The following is a 17246-nucleotide window of genomic DNA, read 5'->3' as shown; positions in this document are numbered from 1 at the left end:
ATTCTGTGATGAAGAAGGGAAAAAAGTAATATAAAAAGCAATAGTTTTTATCAATATCTACGTCTAAAATTGCTCTAAGTGCTAATTTTGACGCTGAAAATCGCTGAACAACACCAACTTAATTGTCATTTCATTCACTAACGAACGCGCCAGGATAACAGAGGGCGTCTGATGCGTCGTACTATAGTGAGGTATGTCAACTTGGCCTTCACCATCACGCTGACCATGATCACCTCCAGAGCGAAGAAGCGGTTCCCAACGCTGGATCACCTCGTCGAGGCAGGTGAGGGATTGAAATAAGTCGTCAGAGGTCACGACAATAGTCCAAGTATCTTGGGTCTCCAACAGTGATTGGTTTGGTTGAAATATTTATGTGAACTTTTAATTTTCGTGTCCTCCAACATTAGTTTGATCTGCTTCGAAAGCAGGGTTGGTGATTTTTAAAGACTTTTTTTAAATAATTTTTTTTTTAAATTTTTTTTTTTAAATCAGTGATTTGTTTGATTTTTTATTTATTTATTTTTTTTATTTTTTTTAATTGTTAGCTGTTTTTTCAATCCTTCCTTTCCTCAAAATCTATATTATGACAGAATTATTATTGATTTATCTTTTAGGTTTCCAGTTCTGGCCTAAAGGATGTACTTGCAATTTTTTTAAAATCAAAATAGATAGATGAAGCACAGTTATGCTTAAGTTTTTATTAACCTCCAAACCACATTTTTCCATTTGTTTGCTTTCAACTTAAAAAAATAAATAATAAAAAAAATTAAAATCATGATTTTTTATTGAAAAAAATTAATGATTTAATCACTTGAATAAATCAGTTTGATTTAATCATTGCTCAACCCTGCTTGAAAGTGAGCTATAGCGTATACTGAAACAGATGTAGCCCAAATTTGATACAGCGCAAAACTAATATGATAAGTTCTTTTAATATATCTTGCCCTCATTCCGTTCTTATACATTCGTTTCTTCACTGCAATGGTGATATGAAATAATACAGTTTTCTAAGGGTTTCCAACGTCCAATCATCTTCCTACTCTTTTTCATCCACTTTTCCTTTATCACAATATTTCTCCCACTTTCATAATTTATCGCAAATTACCAACTGCATAATTTACTGCTTGGGTTAACATAGCAAAAAAATGGGTTTCAGTAGGATGTATCCTTTCCACTCCATCCTCGCCCAGGTTTCCACTACGTGACCCAATATATATATATATATATATATATATATATATATATATATATATATATATATAGTTTATATTTATATATATATATATATATACATATACATACACACACACACACACTGTGTGTGTGTGTGTGTGTGTGTGTGTGTGTGTGTGTGAGAATCTACTGGTCACTTTTTTTACCAGATACATATGCAGTTGTAATAGCCACAATGCCCCCTTAACTTCTTGAATTCTTTGCTCTTCTTTGGATACGCTTATCACTACAAAGCCTGAAGATCCAAGTTCAGAGAAATTTGAAGAAATGTGATGTCCGGACATCACAATTTCTTCAAATTTCTTTGAACTTGGGTCTTTAGCCTTTGTAGTGGCAAGCGTATCCAAAAAAAGAGCAAAGGATTTAAGGAGTTAAGAGGGCATTGTGGCTATTACAACTGCATATGTATATAATTTTTTTTAGCTACCTAGAGGGTGCCACATGTCCTTCTGTCTGAAGTCAAACACCCGCATGCATCCTCCAGGTCTGATGACGGTGAACGAGAAGAAGATCTTTGACGGGATGACCGCCAAGACGAACCACCCTCTGCACTGGCTCCCTCTGGTGTGGGCCGGCAGCGTCGTCGCCAGGGCCAGGAAGGAGAACCGAATCCGGGACGACTTCGCCGTGAAGACCATAATCGACGAGATCAACAACTTCCGAGGGAAATGCGGAGGATTGCTGAGCTATGACTGGATCAGTATCCCCCTCGTATACACGCAGGTAAGCGAACAGACTGATTAGTTGGCGATCAGAATTCCTTGATCAAATGCAAACGAAGAAGAGTCTTTTTCACGAGATTCTTGTAAACAGGAGAGCGCGAGAATTTGTCGTAAGCAATCGCAGACTTGTAGAAAAATTAATCAATAATACAGCATGATTTTGTGCAATTTTTAACTGTTAGACTTCATATCGCAGATTAGGCTCAAAATCAAGTGAAAGTTGAAGTTACACGTACAATCCCAGCTCTTAAAATTAGGTGAAACTTCAAGTTCCAAAAACTTCAAGTTACAAAACTGTCACAATACTGAAGTTGAAATCGTCAAATGATGAAGCATACACAAAGTTACAGCAACCATGGGTTGATTAATGCAATGAAGTTACATAAGTCAAATGATGAGGAATATACTAAAATTACAGAAATATCGTATACATAAAATCGGAGACTAATACTGAGGAATGCATTAAATTTTTAAAAATTTGTCATGACTAAGAAACGAACACGAACTGAACTTCAAGGAGGGTATGTCAAAGCATAGAGTCCATTCATTACTGTGTAAAACAGTCTTAGTAGGTGTGCCAGCAAAATATGTTTACGAGAATATTGCCAAAGGTACATTAAAGTCAGCGTGAGTCACATGTTAAGAGTAAAGGAAGCTTTCCAAGCGTGTTAGTTATTCAGAGAGTGAGAATGTCAATCAAATTTGAAATTCCGCTTCTGAATGCAAGCTATTCATTTCGGTATTTTAGTTTTTGTGCCAGTAATTAGGATTAGCTGTTCTTAATGATTTTGACAGTTCAACAGTGTACCGTGTAGAGTTATTTCGTTCATATAAATATCCTTCCATGGAATATGACCTTCAGCAACTTATTTACGGACAGAGTGAAATTTCGAAAGGTTATCTATGTTACGGTTTCTAAAAGAACTGTTTTTTACGTTCTAAAAAAAAAAATGTGCCGAAGTTTCCTTGGCGCAGTCGAGTTTTCTGCATACCGTATAATATCGTATGAAACTCTCAACCACGGATCAGGAAACTTTTAGAGGCGGCCCACGACACTTTCAACAACGACCCGGTGGTGGCCTGTGATGTTGGTACCAATAGCCAGACGTACGATTATGGCTAACTCTAACCTTAAAACAAAAACTAAGGAGGTTAAAAGGCTGTCATTTGGTTGGTTTGATGATTGGAGGGTGGATGATCAACAGACCAATTAGCAGTCCTTCAGCCTCAGTTGCTTTTAAGATCTGAGGGCAGACAGAAAAAAGGCGAACGGACAGTCAAAGTCATCTTAATAGATATCTTTACAGAAAAAAATATGAGTGCACTTGGGTTGCCTGAGTGTTACTACTTTTTCAAAAATGGTAAAATAAATTGCAAAATCTGTCAAAACAAGGTAGGTATTCTGTCGGTCTATTATGGGAATTCTGGGGAAATTGACTATCGGGAAACCAGACGGGCTTTCGCCTGTCATTTTTCTACCGATCTAATGTTTGACTTCATAAGCTTATTATTTTCGGTTCACGGGATACTCTGTTCGTGTTTAAGCTACAGAATATTCATTACGAATCATAACAAAACTAAGAACAGCCAAAGTACGTTGAAACAAATTTTCATGTAATCAGGAGAAAGAAAAGTATCGTTCGAAAGTGTAAAATTAACGTTTGCTAACGAGAAAAACAAACAGCTGTTGAGAAGCGAAGGGTCTCAAGAGTGCGCAATGCTCGTAAACATCTCTCAATGCGCAATAGTGAGTATAACTCACAAAAGGCCGCTTGTTACTCCAGACCCTCACACTGATACCGTTCTTAGATGTTGCACCGCCATGTTATCAGGATGAATAATATATCTCTCCCAGAAACATTTAATGCTAAGCACTGAAATTAAAACCGCGATACCCGGAAGTTTACAAAGGAGAAACGCTCCATCCTCGTTCACAGTAGGTCAAGCGTCAAGTTGCCTTTCTCTCCCTCTCTCTCTACAAAGCTTGAATTTCAAGAGCAATATGTAAAGTGGAAAGAAATTGCTTATCCGTATTAATACCTCCCCGTCTGCCTCTGTCTGCGTACGAGGTTGAGGCTAGATTTTAAATAATTCGATACAGGAAAAACTTCAGAGAAGTAATGTTCATTCGTACTAAAAGATTCTCTCTCTCTCTCTCTTTCTCTAAATATATGTGACTGTATACATTGCTTTGACGAAGCACGGATCTCTCTCTCTCTCTTTCTCTCTCTAATTATGATGTGACAGTATACATTGTTATGACGCAGCACCGATCTTTCTATCTTTCTATTTTTTCTCTCCTTCCGCTTCTCTTCTTCTCTGTCCCTCTCTCTCTATCTAGTTTGCGTCAGAGGATATCAAATGTCTATGGTGTATGATTCAGCGTTAATAGAATTCAACTCCCCGCTGGCATCATATTTCAGGGTTGTTTTCTCAAAGTCCTAAGATCGTTTTTTTTTTTTTTTTTTTATCATGCTACAGCTTTGATAAACTGCGAGAGGTTCTTCATATTACGGAAGTTCCACCGTGAACTCCAAAAGCCTGCCTCGAAAAATATAAAACAACACTCAAGGTATTTCTGGACCTAGCGAGAAGATCGAATTCTCTCTCTGTCAATACGACTCATTGCGTCATAGAGTCAGTGACCGATTGCTTTGGTCTTCTCAGATGTCTGAGTTACTCTTCTTTTTACGTATTGACGCGTTTATTATCATCTGATAGAAGATTTGTTAAGGGAAAGCGTTTGTACAGCTCAATACGAGAACGTGGTTCGGAAGTCACGTAAGCCGTTGGTCTCGTTGCTCAATAACCACTGGCTCCATGTAAAAACACTATTCAAACAAACAAACAAACAAACGCATGAAGAGGAAAAACTAGTACAATTTACCAGACGACATCAGTGATACAGAGCAATTAACAATTTTATTTTGAATTCTGAAAGACTATTTGTTTGTTAATATGCTCCAAATTCAGTCCAATAAAAAAACAGATGAGAGAGAGAGAGAGAGAGAGAGAGAGAGAGAGAGAGAGAGAGAGAGAGAGAGAGAGAGAGAGAGAGAGACTAACTTAACCTTGATTGACCCAACCTCCCGGAAACTCAGACAAGTAAGCCCAACTGAATAAGAAATATGATGGAAATGAATGATGGCAGGATTTAGACTTAATGTTGTAAAATAATTTATGACATGAATCACGTCAGTCAGGTTAGGTAAAATTCCCCACTGATCTTAAGAGAGAGAGAGAGAGAGAGAGAGAGAGAGAGAGAGAGAGAGAGAGAGAGAGACGAACCTCCGACTGAAACAAGACGATAGTTTCCAAGAGTCTACTGTAAGATTATTTATGTCAATTTATGTCAGAGCAGCGCATTAAGACAAAAAATATCAAAATATATGTTCTGAACTAGTATTTTTGAAACCCAGCTTTTTTCATAATCATTTTGATTTAAAACGCTTGAAAGAATTTCACCACAACAAAAATCTTCAATCTTATACGTTTCACAATGCTATTCGTCCTTCAGGTTACAACACTTGAAAGATTACCATTCTTTCATAATGTTATGCTCAAACAACTGAACATTTCCGTGTTGCATCATTTTTAATAGTCCATATTTTATCCCATGTTTTTTTTTTAGGTCATGACGCAACAACATATTTCTTCTCCAGATTTTGTTCTTTCAGTTAGAATTAAAAATATTCAGTTTTCCACATTCTAATGTTGCACGTTCTTTTAATTAACATTTTGATTTATAATACTAGAAAAATAATGGCTATTCCAAAACTCGATTTCCAAATTCATTAAAAATCAAGAATTTCCCAAATTCTCTTTAACTTTTATTTCTCTACACCAACCTCCAGCATTCTAAATGACATCAGCATTTCAGACTATAACACCCGAAAAAAATATCATTGTAAAAGATATTCTCTCAAGTATACTTTCAGGCAACATCAGTCTATTCTCGAATCCAAATTCCGGTCTTCCAACATCATTCTTGAACAATTCTCTACTCCAACCTCCAGCATTCTAAATGATTTTCATCAGTATTTCAGACTATAACACCCGAAAAAATATCATTTAAAAAGAAATTCTCTCAAATATCGTTTCAGGCAACATCAATCTTTTTCTCGAATCCAAATTCCGATCTTCCAAAATCTTTCTTCAACATTTCTCTACTCCAACCTCCAGCATTCTAAATGATTTTCCATCAGTATTTCAGACACTAACACCTGAAAAAAATATCACTAAAAAAGACATTCTCTCAAATATCCTTTCAGGAAGCACCAGTCTATTCTCGAATCCAAATTCCGATCATCCAAAATCTTTGTTATCTCGTCCCAGGTCGTAACTCTGGCCGTCTACTCCTTCTTCTTCTCGACCATAATGGGACGACAGTTCCTCGATCCGGCCAAGAAGTTCCCGAACCATGATCTTGACTTCTACGTCCCGGTGTTCACCTTCCTCCAGTTCTTCTTCTACATGGGATGGCTAAAAGTGGCAGAGTCGCTCGTCAATCCTTTCGGAGAGGACGATGACGATTTCGAAGTGAATTACCTCATCGACAGGAACTTGCAGGTGGGGTTTGTCTTTGGTGCCTCTCTTTATCAGTGTATTGTATATGTACACACGCTTCATATATATACATACATACATACATAGTATATACGTATATATATACATATATATATATATATATATATATTATATATATATATATAATATATATATATATATATAATGATGGGTGTGTGTGTATGCTTGCGTGCAAGCCTTCTGGATAAGGGGGCCTAAATTAGTCAGGATGTTCGCCTTCTCTGCTGAAGACTAAATACGTGGTGCGCATTTTGAACGTCTATTTAGCCATCTCGAACGAAAACCTGAACATAGCATATTCTAGAATTCATTGCTAAAGAGTTATTTAAACATTTCATACCTTGAATAAAACTCTAAATGCGTGTTAATAATATAATTCAGTTTCTGTCAGTACTTAGTACATAATGGCCTCCCATTTTTGGGAAATTTCGTTGCAACGTCTTATGGGTTTTATGGCCACGATTTTTTTTTTTTTTTTTAAATGAAACTCCTTTTTTAGACGTTCTCCCGCTCTCGAGCAGATCTCATACATGATTGTCGACGAGATGCACGAAGAACATCCTGAGCTGATCCAGGACATCTACTGGGAGGAGGTGTTCCCTGCGGAATTGCCCTACACGATTGCTCTGAGCAGTTCCGGCGGGACCCGCCCATGGGCAGCACAGCGAACATGGAGGTGCCAGAAGCGGATCAAGAATTCTTGCCTGTCGTTGACGAAGAACCTGAAGATGAGGTAAGGTGCTGCTGATTTCTTGTGACCTTCCATTCCTCAGGTATGAAGTTTTTGGGGCATCAGGCCTTCCGAGGGCACTGGTACCCTGATTGGTGATCTAAAGTAGCTGCTTACATTTAATTTGCGTTAGTACCACATGTCTGACGGACGAGTCTGTCATCTACGCTTATTAGGAAGCTGTTGTCCAAAACACAGCAATCAGAGGGAGTTTTTCAACTCGATTCCTTTCATTTCCTTTAAGGCCCCCATACACTGAACGACTGTGTCGTTATCGACCACACACACACACACTATCCATACAGTATGAACGATCTCCGCACCGATTTCAGTCCGAAGAAAGATTTTGTCTCGAGTAGACGTGGCATCATCCCTAAATGAGACGCGCGCGATAACGTTATATCGGCAGACAAACCCATACATTGAACGATGTGTGTATGACAGACTTACGTACGTCGCCAGCCAGCAACCTGGTCGTGACAGATTCCCGCTGAGATCGTTCAGACGCGAAGCTCCGCCCACTTTTGCAATCAGACAAGCCCATACACAGTGTTTTTGCGAACGATACAGAAAGTCGTTCAGGCAATTGCTCAGACAATCGTTCAGTGTATGGGGGCCTATAGTGTACCCTTCTTCTGCCGGATGTTTAACTGGCTGTTCGTCACTGTTTTGCTCATCCAGTCCCTTAAAGGCTGACATTACATTGATTCAGTTAATTATCGTACAATCACAATGCTGTAGTTAATGCATAGGACACGCGCTGTTGTTGCTCGGAATTTACGTGATCAGTTTCTTGTTCCCCTCAGGGGCTTCTGTCTGGACTCAGAAGTTTCTCTTGTTAGCCACACATAATTATTAAGAAAATTGCATGTATACTTCTTTCTAGAAACCTACTTTATTCATAGATCTAAGTAGAGTGGGTAGGATTAGTAATACAGGATCAATCTGTAGAGGCACTGATTCTCATAAATGACAAGGTTTTTCGTTTTCAATCATAGGAAATGTTCACTATTGGGACACCTGTTACAAAAGTGGCAAAGAAACAAATATAAGGAATATAAATTGTTATCACATCACTGTGATTCATATACAAGCAATAAGCTACAAATGTCCTTTAATATCCAATTCGCTCTACCTCGGAATTAATATATTTTCATATATGTTAACCGAAGGGGAGTGTCTTAGTTGATTATAATTTCGTTTTCTCGTGGATTCGAACCAGCGCACAGAGGGGAAAACAGGACTTCAGTGACGTCTTTACCGACTCGGCCAACAAGTGAGGACGAAATTATTATTAACTAAAACATTCCACTTCGGTTAACATATATGGAAACATATTAATTCCGAGGTAGAGCGAATTGGATATTAAAAGACGAATTGGATATTAAAAGACATTTGTAGCTTAATGCATATAAGGAATATGTAAAGTGTGGGAAAAATGGGGGAGAAGCAACCATCCATTAAGAACAAAAACTAAATGGAACTGGGCTAATTTAATCCAAAAAGAATAAAGAAACCAAAAGGAAACAAACTGCCAGAACTAACAAAATGCTATCTGAAAATTACCCATCTTTAACGTTCAATGGATGGCAAAGAAATTAGGAAATGAAATAAGGTTATTGTTGTTGGAAATTAAACTGTCCTTATGCCAGCACGAGCACTTGCTCATAGAGCAGCCCATAGAAATAAGGTTAGTGACCCAGCACGGTCTAATTCGAGGCGTTCTTTCAGTTATTTTTATGACACGAACAAAAACATCATACGGCCAAGAAGAAAAGTAGAACTAGACCTTAGATAGCAAGTCAAATTCAATTAACCGTAGCCCTAATCACCGTACATTGGTTTTAATGCACAGACTGATTAGGAAGGTACTACAGGCCTAAATGTAACGTAACATGTTAACTGGTTGGGAGACTAAATTAATTTCGCCCAAAAGGTCTGTAGATGATTTGAATAGAACTAAAACACCACTTCTTGAAAATTACAGAATTTGCTAAACTATTTGTTGTTGTAGCTATAAAAAAAATATTAAATAAAATATGCCATAAAAATTGTTTTATCAAATAACATTTTCATTATGTATGAACAATTATTGATAAATTAAGACAAAGCTGAAGAAATAAGTGTAAAGTATACACGTATATTTTATATGCGTTGATAAAAAAAAAGTCCAGTGCCCACCCACTAAAATATTCTTAGGTTTAGCCCTAGGTAGCCTTATGACCTCATTTAGTCTGCTGAAAATAAGAACAGTTTAAAAACAGTTAGTCCTAGTTATGAAAAAGGTGGGATTAAGATTGTACCGAAATAAAAGTAAACATCTGCTTATTGCAAAGTCGCCAGCCCAAGTTCGTCAATAGATTTAGCTTTCTCTTTCAATTCGTAAGTATTTTGTACGTTAATCGTTTGGCATAATTGACAATCTTATGATATTTCCCTACATTTCTGCTCTTAGGTCGACCTCCTCGTTTTGATAACTTTTTTTAACGTATGGTTTAAAGTTTTCCAGTTCCACGTAAGTTAAATCTAATTTATTTTTTAAGTTTATAGTCTGGCAATAAATTATCCGATGCTTTATAACTATAGTTTGGTATAGATCTCTTTCTTTGCACCATTTTCTCAATTTTTTTATTATTAAAGCACACACATTCATAAACTTGGATACCTATACTCTGTTTTTTTTCATCTGTCCATCCGCCTGTGGTGTTTTTGTATGGTAACACTGCGTCCCGGGCTTAAGATAGTGACATTCAGCTTACATTCAACGATTATAATAATATCCTATTTCGAATATTAACGGTGTAATTCGCATACAGTAAATTATAAAGCACTTTTCAGTTGCAAATGTACACCCAGATATCCTTTTATTTACCTAAAACTTACACATAGCATAACTATCTAAAGCCCGGGACGCAGTGTTACCATACTAAAAACACCACAGGCGGATGGACAGATGAAAAAAAAACAGAGTATAGGCAAACGCATGCTAACAGCCCACATTAGTGTACAAACCAAAACACATACATCTCCCTTAATCATTCTCTTAATAGCGTAAACGGCGTAACTGTTATGGCCATCTAACGTTTAAAACTTTCAATTCCAGGACGAAGAGAAGGGCACCACGAACGTCTTCAAGAAGATCGGCTCCCTTCTCTCCCTTGGGTCCTCGCATAACTCCGGAAGGAAAAACTCCTTTATATCCTTCTTCCAGGGAAGGATGTTCAGGGGTGACAATAGGACCCCCGAAGGTAAGGATTTCCATACAGAGGGAAGGATGAGGATTACTTACCTTTTTCAGTTTGTGATGGTAAACTTATTGTGAGCCATAATTCTGTGTCATTTTTGAGAGCATCATTAATAATGTTATCAAGGAGTTTATCGAGAACGCTCTCACATCTGTGGGTCAAGAAAAGTTGAAGGATTTTGACAGTTGCTACAAAGAGGCAAAGCAGAACCAGTTGATTTCCCCCTGCTACTAATTTGGACTGAGATAGCGGATTCACGTGCCCCTTCAATTGCTTGACCGTCCGTAACATGTCAGAAGAAGTAGTTTGTTGAATTTCATGAAGTTTTGTGGAGAATAGACCAAGGAACAGTTTGCAAAAGCTGAAGATAGTTTCTGATCCAGAGGTTTGAATTCCCTCACTATTTCTGTCTTAAATTTCTTTTTTCGAAAATAATATTCATTATTTGGAAATAGCTTAAAACTGTGAGACCTCAAGTTACCTGTATGCACTGATTAAATTGGCATTTGTCATATTGGTTAACTACATATACCTTTTCATTACTTTTTATTATTTTTTTAGAATAATAAAGGTATTCACAATTGATTTTACATTTTCTATATATACTAACGGTAAAAATCGAATAATGGAGTTACCCAACTTTATTTGAAACTGTTCGACTATCCGCCTTTCTTTGGGAATTTGATTAACGAAGTCGAAAAAGCATTAGATAATCGACCCAGATGATTAAAATGTAAACTGGAATTACAATTTCCAGCTCTCGATCTGGAATTAACCATCAGTATTCATTTCTTGCAACTTCTCCCCTAGATCCACAGTTAACCAAACCCCTCCCAAGTTCCCCGTCACTCTCCAGCCTCGAAAAGAGAGAAGGTTAGTCCTACTACAGCACTATCGAGCACCTCCCTGCACGTTTCTTCGGACTAGCCGTTGCAAAGGCACATCCCGGCTATTACTACTACTACCACTACTGGAGTCCTTCTTTCGCACTACCGGGGATGTTCCCTTTTTCATAATAAGCTTTTTTCATGTTAGCACGGTCTCTTTCTCCTCAAACAGCCCTTTTGGGAAGCTCTGCTAGGTCCCTCGAACGGGATGCTGTGAAGAAGGAAGCTTCAGGAGGCTGTTAAGAAAAATATATAGACTCCATCCTTCTTCTTTATGTCACCTTTTCTCTTCGCCCTTGGTATTGCATCTTCTCGTTTAATCTTTCTCTGTTGGGTTACAAGGCACCGTTCTCACCATTCAGCATGTGGTTCTAGAAGCCATGGAAACACTTTCTAGAAGGATATAGCAGTCTCTGATCATGGTTCGGGAATTTATGTTTAAAAAAAAAAATGAGTAAAAAAGACATTCGGTCGCACAAGACACAGGGAAGTACGAAGGGATGATGGTCTCTTTCGGCAAAAGGGATTCTTTATGACGATGAGACGAGCATGAAAAGACTAGAAATGCACGAATCTTGAGATCACTCTTGGTGAAGGATGTGACCATTCTGATAAGGTAACAAAAGAGAAGCAAACAAGATAAAAGAATATTGTGGAATAGCAGTTGTGGCCATGGAATAGCCACATCAGAATTTCTTCCTTATTAAAAGTTTTTCAAAAATATAAGAAGAGAGGCGAGCCATGAATGAACAATACCTTTTTTTATTAGTGTAATTATTGACAGGAAAGTTAGGTGACACACGATTCAAATGTTTCTTTTTGCTATAAAGAAAAACTTAGCAGATACAAGCAAGATTAAATGAAGAAGGGAGAGAAATAGGCGTTGATTTCGTTGTTGAAAAAGTAGAGTAACCCAATACCAGAAATGTACAGATATCATAAACGAAGCAAAGGGAATTGAAATTAATATCCGAGATCATTTTGTATGGTCATTAACTTACGAAAAGTGAACAAATGAATAATTAAACGTATTAAAACGATTTCACTGCAGTAGGACCACTCTAACAAGTACTACCACTTTCTACATAGTACCACTTTCAAATATAGTGCCACTTTCTAACGGACCTTCCTTCCACAGGCAGCATGCTGTCTGTTCGACGGTCGTCGCGACCCAGAGGTCTCAATCGATCTGCTTCCAGGGTTTCTACTGTAAGTACAGAAATATTCGGATATATATACGGTTCCATCATTCTTAGAAAAAAAAAAAAAAAAATACATACACACATATGGGACTTGAACATTGTCCAGAGCTTAATGGTAGTCTTACAATGATTTTCTTTATGATTTTTTTCTTCAAAAACAGGAGCGGACAAAAAATCATATTGTGGATGACAGTAGTGAAATGCACTTAATAATGGGCTGATCTGTTGCTATTGAGAATAATTATTTATTAATGAAATGGAGTTTGTGTACTCACAATTGTAAATTTATGTAGTATGGAGTTTTTCATCAGTCATATATATAATTGTACACTTTTCAAAGTATTCATTGACTTTGATTTTTGACAGAGAAAGACCACCAAGGAAACAGAACACTTGTTTGAAAGTTGCTCGATGAAACGACTTGCTCAAGACCATTTTGTTTTTGTCTGTCCTAGGCTTATTTAGACATCATCCTCAATCAATGCTAGGCTTACATTTATCCTATATTCATCAGACTGTCTTTTGATCACATACAGCACCGTCAAAGAGTATTATCTTTAGGTGAGATTGCCTTAGGATAAATAATGAACTCAAGCAAAAATCCGTACCTTTCCAGGGAAGCGACATCTTCCACATGTCTGAGGAATCACTGCACACGGTGGGAGGTTTACGCTCACGGCCCATATCCGTCATCAAGGAGAGCAAAAACAGCCCCAACTTGAACGCCAGGGAGGGCAAGAACAGTCCCAATCCTCACTTTAGAGATATCAGAAACAGCCCCAACGCAACCCCGAGAGAGGGCAAGAATAGCCCCAACATCCTCTTCCGGAGGCAGCCTTCGATGCAAGATGAAGACGGGCCGATCCTCATCAAGATCAAACGTCGAGATACCGAAGGTGAGGTGACAGAAGGCGCCATTTTCACGCGTGTCAGATACTGCTCTTTATAGAGTGGTTGTCAGCATGTTGTGTTGTTCTTCGTACTAATCCTGGGATACTTTGAAAGTTTTGTAACTAAACAATCAATATATTTATAATGATAATATATAACAATATATATATGTATATATATATATATATATATATATATATATATATATATAACTACTGGTCATTTTCACCAGATACATATGTAAATGTAATAGCCACAATGACCCTCTTAACTTTCTCAAATTCATTACTCTTTTTTGAGTACGCTTGTCACTACAAAGCCTCGAGATCCAACTTTAAAGTGATATGAAAGAATTTGAAAAAGTTAAGAGGGCATTGTGGCTATTACATTTACAGATGTATTTATATATTATTCACACACATGTATATATATATATGTGTGAGTGGTGTATATATATATATATATATATATATATATATATATATATATATATATATATATATATATGAGAGAGAGAAAATTGACTTGTCCTATATGAGATGTCATATGAGTATGGCAGAGTGAAAAACAAGATGGTAGATATCTCTTTTATATATATTAATATATATATATTTATATATATATATATACATATATATATATATAAAATATATATATATATATATATAGAGAGAGAGAGAGAGAGAGAGAGAGACGAGAGAGAGAGAGAGAGAGAGAGAGAGAGAGAGAGAGAGAGAGAGAGAGAGAGCACTCTCAAGCTTCATTTCTCCCAAAGACAAACCTGTAGACCGGAAGATGGGCATCATGGAGCGAGAACTCTTCATTGCCGAGGACGAGGAGGAACCCAGAGAGGAAACGAAGGACTTGAAACCGAGCGACCCGAAGCCTAAAGAGACGAACCTGAGTCCTCAGAGGCCACATCGCCGCCGACGGACAGAGTTCCCTCCAATTATAAAACACAGGTAAGGGGGTTAGCGCCGTCACTGCACCACATGAGGTGCACAGTAAGCATTACTTAAGATTCTTTGCAGCGTCCCTTCGGTACCTAGCTGCAACCCCTTTCATTCCTTTAACTGTGCCTCCGTTCATAGTCTTTCTTCCATCATACTTTTCACCATCTCCTAACGATTGTTTCATGGTGCAACTGGTTTGAGGTTTTCTCCTGTTACACCGTTCAAACCTTTTCACTGCTAAATTCAGTTTCAGCGCTTGGCCTTTGGCCTAAATTCTATATTCTGTCTATCTCCTCGGGTAAGGGGACACCTGTTGTCTGTAGTTTGATTTGTGGGAGTTGTATCATGTGAAAAACCTACCATTCATTATATGTGTAGTACTGTAGTACAAGCAGACGAAAAATGATTAATGTTTCGTCAGATCTTTAGAGGTGAGGTGCTCACACACGACCAACCTTTCTTAAGCTATACACAATCATTCACCGACTCATTCAATCGATGCCATCATCTCTCACTGTATTAAATTGACAATTAACAAAGATATGCAAGTCACTTTGTCGATTACAAACTGATTTGTATATCCTCGTCAATTGTCAGATTAATACGGTAAGAGGCGACGGTATCAATTGAATGAGTCAGTGAATGATTGTATATAGTTTAGGAAAGGTTGATAATTTACAAGGCATTCGCCTTTAAATACCTGACGAAACAGGTATGAAGTTTCATTTCTTTTTGCAATCAACACCTCAGTCATTCAGTGTTTCTCGTGAAGTGGCTTGATTTCCTCTCATTCTGGTAAATTATCTTCATTTCCCTGAGTCAGTATTGTGCATTTTGAAGAAAACTAAAGGAACGTTATCAATAGCCGTAACATGACGAATTAAAAGCTATGTGCTTTATGTCACAGAGTGGAAACTTACTTAACTGTCTAACGTGAATTGCAATGTAACCAGTAAATCAGTCCAGTAACAGGACGTGGTTGTCAAAGCAAGAAAACTTGCTTGAAAAATTTCAGAGCAGATAATCAATTTCAGTTTTTTTCTCACGTAACAATCCTTCTGAGAGCAGAACATCCACCGTATTTGTTTCCCTGGACACAAGTCCTGTTGGTGCCCAGAGATTACTACTAGGGTCTGATGTGTTACTCATTGAAACAAAAGTCCCCAAAAGCTTAAGTAACGATTTCAATAAGTTTCCTTTTTTCAGTTGAATTAGGTTTTCACTTTCTGCCCGAGAGGCACATTTTCCAAATGTCTTATTTCTTGAGAGGAGAAAACACTCTTGCTGAAAAACCAAAAGATCAAGTAAGACGACATAAGAAAACTGAAACTCGCATAGGCCTAAGAAAACTAATACTCGCATAGACATTAGATAAACATTTTTGAAATTGGGCGTCTCCTTATAAAAAATCGCAAAAGAAAAAAAATTAATTGTTCGTCCATTATGCAGGTTACAAGGTAGCCATAACAAAACACGTAGATAGGTCTTCATATTGAACTGAACGAGATCTTGCTCTTGGGCAGCCCGTTACTAGTGATCAAAATGGAGAATGTTAACCTCATTTTGACAGCCGCACACTTCAGTCAGTTGCCAAGCTCCAGAATAATGCTTCTTTCCGCCACATTTCCCCCACAGATATCAACAGCCAGTGGATGGAGCGGATTATCTCGCGATAATCTGAGTGAACTGGTGAGCAGCCCCAGCCAGTGCTCCATCCGAACAAACATCTTCGAAGCAGGAAGCGCAATCAACATGGGTAAGTTATATTGTTATCAGAACGGTTTTCCGAAGCTTTCAGTATTTCAATACTGTGAACTTACATTAAGATTTGTCAGCCTATCTTGGTCACAAACCAGTTGAAAACTGATTTCGCTAAAACATGATAATAATGCTGGTGTTGTCACAGATGAAGTTCAGCCCATTCCATGATCTGGTGTGGTTGTTATACTTTTTATTTACATCACACACTTAAATTCTTGCATTACTTCTGAAGTGAACTGTTACGTAAAGACTCAAAGCTATTCTTAAGAATTTGGCTTCTATGGATTTGAAATACGTTTTATCACAGTAGTATGAGGTGTTGATTCCTGTGGAGCCCGGAGTAGATAATCATTCCATTGCCGACATTTGCATAGATTTGCTAGTGATGTAGCTGCATTAGGCTCTTTGAATTTCCTTAGAAATAACCTGCCAACTAATGAAATTAATACTACTACTACTACTTCTATTATTATAACTTATTACAAAAACCCATAGACTTGCTAAGCACTACCACAGAACCGAATGACTGGAAGTGAAAAGAAAAAATTACCGCATATGAAATCTAATATGACGGTAAAACCTCAAAAGAAACGGTGCTTAAATCAGAAAATAAACGGGCTATGCACGCATACTGAATCGATATATGAATATGAACGAGACTTGTGTGAAATGATAACAACTGCTCTGCTGAGACTCCCAAATCAGTGCAATAAAACTGACATTTTGTTCCCATATTCCCTATTTAGGCGATGATGAAGACGACGAAGCATCGAAGCCGCTAATGAGTCCCAAGTACGAGAACAACGAAGAGCGCGATACGATAATATGTAAGTGTATTTCCATATGAATAATCTACATTTTTATGGGAGGATTCATTATTTTTTGAGTGCTAAGATTTTTAGGCTACTTTTTTCATTTCCATAAGAATATTGTCGTGGTCTGAATGCTATGATTTTTGGGCCATTTTTTTTTCTCATTTAGGCAGTATTACTATCTATAAAAATCTCTATTGACCATGAATGTTTAACTGAACAT

The 17246-nt window shown here is 37.5% G+C and overlaps 1 protein-coding gene across 2 annotated transcripts in view; it reads left to right on the top strand.

Annotated features, from left to right (window-relative positions):
- Positions 1-13468, top strand: part of LOC135195027 (bestrophin-4-like) — an 83065-nt gene extending 69597 nt beyond the window's left edge. For both annotated transcript variants that reach the window (XM_064221335.1, XM_064221336.1), the window contains exons 5-11: positions 154-283; positions 1718-1956; positions 6291-6524; positions 7064-7275; positions 10376-10520; positions 12543-12613; positions 13223-13468. In XM_064221335.1, the coding sequence (XP_064077405.1) occupies positions 154-283; positions 1718-1956; positions 6291-6524; positions 7064-7275; positions 10376-10520; positions 12543-12613; positions 13223-13328 (1137 nt within the window). In that variant the 3' untranslated portion in view covers positions 13329-13468. The remainder of the gene's footprint in view (positions 1-153; positions 284-1717; positions 1957-6290; positions 6525-7063; positions 7276-10375; positions 10521-12542; positions 12614-13222) is intronic.
- Positions 13469-17246: the final 3778 nt, after the last annotated feature.

The sequence above is a fragment of the Macrobrachium nipponense genome, chromosome 15 (assembly GCF_015104395.2).
Source record: "Macrobrachium nipponense isolate FS-2020 chromosome 15, ASM1510439v2, whole genome shotgun sequence".
Classification (NCBI taxonomy): Eukaryota; Metazoa; Arthropoda; class Malacostraca; order Decapoda; family Palaemonidae; genus Macrobrachium; species Macrobrachium nipponense.
The sequence above is the reverse complement of the archived record's forward strand: the minus strand, read 5'-3'. Positions and strand labels throughout refer to the sequence as shown.